This window comes from Entamoeba dispar, genomic scaffold (assembly GCF_000209125.1).
Source record: "Entamoeba dispar SAW760 scf_1105229458595 genomic scaffold, whole genome shotgun sequence".
Lineage (NCBI taxonomy): Eukaryota > Evosea > Mastigamoebida > Endamoebidae > Entamoeba > Entamoeba dispar.
Genome location: NW_001853271.1, coordinates 17,748 through 23,808, shown reverse-complemented (window position 1 = coordinate 23,808; position 6,061 = coordinate 17,748). Strand labels below are relative to the sequence as shown.

The 6,061-nt window shown below is 29.0% G+C and overlaps 6 protein-coding genes across 6 annotated transcripts in view, besides 6 other annotated features; 3 read left to right on the top strand and 3 right to left on the bottom strand.

The window, feature by feature from the left end:
* The window catches only part of EDI_004740 (uncharacterized protein), a gene marked incomplete at both ends in the record, with an annotated part of 597 nt that extends 280 nt beyond the window's left edge, over nt 1-317 (top strand). The window contains one exon of the mRNA XM_001734780.1: nt 7-317. Within this exon, the coding sequence (XP_001734832.1) occupies nt 7-317 (311 nt within the window). The remainder of the gene's footprint in view (nt 1-6) is intronic.
* Nucleotides 318-714: 397 nt separating this feature from the next.
* Nucleotides 715-736: a sequence feature (AT_rich).
* A 104-nt stretch (nt 737-840) lies between these two features.
* Nucleotides 841-862: a sequence feature (AT_rich).
* A 12-nt stretch (nt 863-874) lies between these two features.
* Nucleotides 875-1,315, bottom strand: EDI_004730 (uncharacterized protein; the record flags this gene model as incomplete). The annotated part of the gene is made up of 1 exon (XM_001734779.1): nt 875-1,315. One exon carries the CDS (start codon nt 1,313-1,315, stop codon nt 875-877), a length of 441 nt encoding a protein of 146 aa, XP_001734831.1.
* A 21-nt stretch (nt 1,316-1,336) lies between these two features.
* Nucleotides 1,337-1,358: a sequence feature (AT_rich).
* A 19-nt stretch (nt 1,359-1,377) lies between these two features.
* Nucleotides 1,378-1,447: a sequence feature (AT_rich).
* EDI_004720 (6-phosphofructokinase, putative) lies at nt 1,447-2,766 on the bottom strand (the record flags this gene model as incomplete). Its single annotated transcript, XM_001734778.1, has 1 exon — nt 1,447-2,766. The coding sequence occupies one exon, from the start codon at nt 2,764-2,766 to the stop codon at nt 1,447-1,449; it is 1,320 nt and encodes a 439-aa protein (XP_001734830.1).
* Nucleotides 2,767-3,197: 431 nt separating this feature from the next.
* Nucleotides 3,198-3,226: a sequence feature (AT_rich).
* A 7-nt stretch (nt 3,227-3,233) lies between these two features.
* Nucleotides 3,234-4,535, top strand: EDI_004710 (uncharacterized protein; the record flags this gene model as incomplete). The annotated part of the gene is made up of 1 exon (XM_001734777.1): nt 3,234-4,535. The coding sequence occupies one exon, from the start codon at nt 3,234-3,236 to the stop codon at nt 4,533-4,535; it is 1,302 nt and encodes a 433-aa protein (XP_001734829.1).
* Nucleotides 4,536-4,566: 31 nt separating this feature from the next.
* Nucleotides 4,567-4,633: a sequence feature (AT_rich).
* Nucleotides 4,634-4,661: 28 nt separating this feature from the next.
* EDI_004700 (proteasome subunit alpha type-7, putative) lies at nt 4,662-5,399 on the top strand (the record flags this gene model as incomplete). The annotated part of the gene is made up of 1 exon (XM_001734776.1): nt 4,662-5,399. One exon carries the CDS (start codon nt 4,662-4,664, stop codon nt 5,397-5,399), a length of 738 nt encoding a protein of 245 aa, XP_001734828.1.
* Nucleotides 5,400-5,503: 104 nt separating this feature from the next.
* Nucleotides 5,504-6,061, bottom strand: part of EDI_004690 (uncharacterized protein) — a gene marked incomplete at both ends in the record, with an annotated part of 860 nt that continues 302 nt past the window's right edge. The window contains one exon of the mRNA XM_001734775.1: nt 5,504-6,027. Coding sequence (XP_001734827.1) covers nt 5,504-6,027 — 524 coding nt within the window. The remainder of the gene's footprint in view (nt 6,028-6,061) is intronic.

The following is a 6,061-nucleotide window of genomic DNA, read 5'->3' as shown; positions in this document are numbered from 1 at the left end:
AAACAGAAACTGAATTAAAACCATATGACTATATAGTTAAGTCTGGAATTGCTACTAAGGTTTATGTTCCATTGAGTTATGAAGATGAAAAAAATACATTACAAACATTCTCCATACAAAGAATAGAAACAACAGACGAACCAATCACATTCAAAATTAATGCTATGACTCTTGAAGCTGAAGGTGTTCCAACACCTAACAATGAAGTTTATAGTGAATCTGATGAACAAAGTAAAAGTGAAGAAACATCAATAGATGGAACTAATGCACTTGCCATTGTTGGGTTGTTAGCAATCATCATGTTGATTGCATTTTAATTGAAGAATCATTTTGATTTTATTCTCTTATTTTTCTTATTCAAAATAAATCAATGCTCATTAAACAGTTAATAAGAACTTAATCTAAAAGATAATGGAGTGATACAGTTAAATCAATTTACTCTTTCACACTATTTTAAATTATAAAGGTAACGAATTAAAATAACATTATAATATGATTATGTTTTGATAAATAAGTGTAAAGTTACTTATAATAAATTAAATGATTTGTACAACCAATTTTTAATACCATAAAAAAATAACGTTATAATAGTGACATAATATTTGATAGAAGAGTGTATTAAATTGAAATAATTATCTAATTCTAACTGAATAATAAATTATCAAGACCAATCCCCTATCATAATACTAATATGATACTTATTAAAAACTAACGAATATATTTAAATATTAATATTCATACGGAAAACACTCTCCTCTGTTGACGTATTATTGTACTGACTGGTTAATAAATGTTGAGTTATAATATAATGAATGTACCCTTTATTATTATATCTTAACCAATTTTAAAAAAAATAAATTTTCAATAGCTTTATTTAATTGTCAGTTGAGTAGATTGAAGTAGTTGGAGAACCTTGTACGTGGAGTCCTAGAGGTGAGTACCTAGGACTTTGAACAAAAGGGTGATTAGTGTTTTGTTTATCCATTTCTTTAATTAAGTTACTGCATTGAAGTTTTGTTGAATCATGAGCTCCTTGTAAAGCATTGATTTGTTGTTGTAACTGATTGATTTGGAGTTGGAGTTGTTGGTTTTGTTGTTTTAAGTATTCTATCTGAGACAATTGAGAAGAAGATTGTTTTTCAATAAAAGATATTATTGTCTGACTATTTGCTGCTGACGTTTCCATGAGACTTTGAAGTACTTTAGAAAAAAGTATATTGGTTTGATTTAATGATGCAACATAGTCGTTAATTGACTTCTTCTTGTTTTCCTCTTGAGCACTAAGTTGGTAGATAACTTCATTGTATGGTTCCATTTGAAGACAAATATGAATTGGTTAAAAAAAAATAATAAAAAAACATCATTCCTTTTTTCATCTATAAATTTTTTTTTATTTATTTTGAAATAAAAAACAAAAAATTTTTTCACAAATTTATAATAATTAAATCATTCAACAGACTCAATGGACTTCATCATTGATAATAATGGCCCTTCAGGATTTACTCTTTTTAAATAATAACATGCCCTTTCAATTGGTATTGAAACAAAGTTATTATGGTGATGACAAATAACTAATCCTGTTTTTCCTGCCATAGCAACATGAACTGCTGCATTAGCTAAACATAAACAGAAATGTGCATCAGCAGCACTACAAGGCGCAGAACGAATCATATAAGATGGATCAACAAATTTAATGGTATGTTCTATTTTTTTATTCTCTAAATATTTGTCTATTTCTTGTCTAATATACGTAACAGCATCCCAATGAACAATATTTCCTGACTTATCACTACCAAGATCAAGATCTTTTGGTTTAAGGTTTTGACATGCTCCTTCAGCAATAACAATTACTATATGTCCTTTTGACATTAATCTTCTTTCTGTCATTCTAAGAATCTCTTCAATTGGAGTATCAACTTCTGGAATTAATACTAAATTTACATCTCCTGATGCAACAGATGCATATAATGCAATAAATCCTGCATCTCTACCCATTAATTTAACTATTCCAATTCCATTCTTTGCTGATTTAGCTTCATAATGAACTGAATTAATTGCTTCTTGTGCTAATTCTACAGCAGTATCAAATCCAAAAGTAGAATCTGTATAACAAATATCATTATCAATAGTTTTAGGAATACCAACAACTACAATAGGACTACCTCTTCTTCTTAATTCTTTATTAATTCTATTAGCACCCCTTAATGTACCATCTCCTCCTAATGTGAAAAGAATATTAAAATTATTGTCAATAAGAAATTGTGCCATAACTTTAGGGTCTTGAGCTCCTCTTGAAGTACCTAAAATAGTTCCACCTCTTTGATGAATATCATCGACAACAGATGTGTCAAGTTTCATTTGTTCAGATAATTCAGGAACAAGTCCTTCATAACCATATTTTAAACCATAAATTTGTTTAACCCCATATCTATTTTGAAGGTTCATAACTAAGCCTCTAATAACATTATTTAATCCTGGACACAATCCTCCACATGTTACTATTCCAACTTTGGTTCTTTCTGGAATAAAGAATATTTTTTCCATTGGTCCTGCTAACTCAGCCTCACACTCATTAACAGGTATTCCATCAATTTTAATAGCAGACATAGACATTGTCATTCCATCTACAAAAGGTTCAGGTGATGCATATGTATTTTTATATTTACATTCTCCTAATGATGAAACTTCTAATGATGGAAGTGGTTCTTCAGGTTTTTTAGCAATAAGTAAATCATTTCTTTGATGAACGTGTCTTCTTTCTGACATAATATTTTATAGAACTAACCTTTCAGTTCAAAATCGTTTAAAAGAAATAAAGAAACCCCTTTTTGATAATTGAAATCCATTAAATTCCTTACAATTTCTTTTTAATTCTTATCATTTACCCTAAAAATTTATTTTTCATTTTCTGAAGGATTTTGATGGTTTTTTCAATCAATCTTCAATTTTCGTATAAAGTTTTGTGACAAAATTAGTTTCTTTTTTCAAAAATAAAAAATAATACGACAGTTAGATTATCTGAAAGCAGTCTGTTGATAGAAAAGAATGAACTTGAAAGTATCAAATAAAAAACAAAGAAATCCAGCAAAGTGAAATTACATCAAAGAGTAAATGAAGAAATATAAAGACTAATCAAAGAGGAATTAAAATAGAAAATTTTGGATTATTTTAGAAGCATTTTTTCCCTCATTTAAAGGAAAATAAAACTATAAATTTTATTTAAAAAGAAGTTCATGGAAGTAGAACTAAAACTCATTTGTGGAAGAGATTTAAAAGTATGTGACATATGTACTTCTGATCCATACGTAAAATTTACTATTGGTGGAAAAAAATTTAAGAGTAAAACAAAAGTACTTACTGTAGAACCAGACTGGGATGAAACATTTAAAGTAAAGTTAATTGCTGGTAGTACAATAGAATTTCTAGTTTATGATCGAGATTTGATTGGAAGAGATGATTTTATGGGAAAAGTATCATGGACAGTTCCTCAATTAATTTTAGGCCAAACAGATTTTTATGTGCTTCATTTAGACACAAAAGGAACAATTACTTTTAGTACAAAATGTATTTCAGGAGGAATTCCACCACAACTTGAACCTCATTGTGACATCAACAAACCAGTAATTCTTAGACTTGATGTTAAGTATGTTCTTGGACTTGTTCTTGGGTATGGATTAAATCATGGAATGTTTTTATCTCCATTACCAAAGACATTAACTGGTGAATGGGAAACAAGTTTTGGAAAATTTAGAGGTGGTATTACCAAAATTTCTTCTATTAATTATGGACCAGAACGACTTATGGGAGGAGGAAGAACTTTTTATGTTTTAGCTCATGTAGGAGAAGTAATTTCTTTTTCTGCTTTTCTTAATTCAACCTCATCTCAGAAAGGAGGAGATCAACTGGTGAAAGGATTTTATCTCGTACCAGATTTTCATCAAGATGAAAAGACTGAGTTTGGATTTACTTTGGAACCAGGAGGATCATGTTTTGTTAGTTGTAAATGTATTCAAAGCATATACAAAAATGTTCAACCTACTAAGATTCCTTCTGAAAAAGATTATGCCTCAAATATTGCTTTTCCATGTGAAGTTATTGTTAGACGTCTAGAAGGTATATCTTTCGCTGGATTGTTTAATGTTTTACCTTATGTTAGATTAGAGTCAAACCAAGTAGAGTATGTAACTTCTGTATTACTTAGAGAAAGAACCAGACATCACACATATATGCCTAAAGAATGGAACCACTCTTTCTTCATTCCTGCTTTTGTTGGACAAAAATGTATTATCAGACTTATGAACAAAAAGGCGTTTAGTATATCAACAGAAAAAGATCCTGAATTAGTAAAGGCAGAATTTGTATGGCCTGACTTTAAAGGACAGGAATCAATAGATATTACTATTCCTTTAAATGATAGATTTGGAGATCTAAAAATAACATTGAAGAGAATAAGAGAACTCAGCGCTTATTATAGAAGAGTATATCTTGGTGAAGGTTACCCACCAGTAATATGCCAAGCACCACAACAATATTAATTTACATCTCTTTTTCATTAATACTCTTCACATAAATATAGATTATAATTCTTATTTATATCAAATGAAAAGAAATTAAAAAAATAAAAAATAAAAAACTTCAATAAATTAGTTCAAATAAAGGAAATGTCATACGATAGAGCTATTACTGTATTTTCACCAAATGGTCATTTATTCCAAGTAGAATACGCACTCGAAGCTGTGAGTAAAGGACTAGTTTCAGTTGGTGTTAAAGGAAAAGATTGTATTATTTTTGGTGTTGAAAAGAAATCAATTGCCAAATTACAAGACCCAAGAACAGTAAGAAAAATTCAACAAATTGATCAACACATTTATACTACATTTGCTGGATTAACTGCAGACGCTCGAGTATTAATTAATAAAGCAAGACTTGAAGCACAAAATTATCGTATGTCAATGGAAGATGCTCCAACTGTTGAATATGTTACAAAAGCAGTTGCCAACTATCAACAAAAATATACTCAACAAGGTGGAAGTCGTCCATTTGGTATTTCTACTCTTATCGGAGGATTTGATCCTGATGGAACTCCAAGACTATATCAAACTGACCCAGCTGGAACATGGACAGAATGGAAAGCTCATGTTGTTGGAAGAAATTCAAAAACTGTTGATGAATATTTAGTAAAAGGGTATGAAGATAATATGGAAATAGACAAAGCAGTTGTGGTTGTTGTTCGAGCTCTTTTAGAAGTTGTTGAAAGTAAAAATAATATTGATGTTGCTGTTTTTACAAGTGATTATAAATTAACAATGTTAAATGATACTAAATTAGCAGAAATTGTTCAACAAATAGAAAGAGATAAACAAGCTGAAGCAGAAGAAAAGAAGCCAATTCTTCAATAAATTTTATTTTTTTTTCTTTCTCAATCAAATCACTTTTCTTTTTTATTATTGTCCTTTCATAAACTATCCTAAAAAGATTAAAAATAATAAAGATTTACAAAAAATTAATGAATTTCTTGAAGAGCAACAACACGTAATTCTTTATCTAATTCTCCATAAAACATAGCCTCTTTTGAGGTTTGAATAATTGTAGCAAAAGGAGTGAATTTCGTTGCTACTGAAATAGAAACTGAGCCTTTAACACAAATCGCAATTTGACAAGATGGATATATTGACTGAACAGTTTGTAATAAAGGAATAAAACAATCATCCAACCCAAAACAAATAATAATAAAATGGTTAAGAGAACCAATAGTTTTTTGTGAAAGAATAGAAATAAGTGAATTTACATGAAAGTGTAAAGAGGCCAAAGAATTACCATCATTTAAAAACATAACTTTTAATTTTTTTAACAACGGCATGTAAGCAGTACCTTCAAACCTTCCATTAAAAATAAATTCTAGTGAAGTAATTTTAGGTTGTATTTCTTTAAATAAATCATTATTACCACAACCTTCATGAAATATATCAAATAATGGATAACTTTTAATTTGTTCTAATGGAAATGAAGAAATCATACTAAATGACCCTCTTAATGTATCAATATGATCAAAGAATTAAGC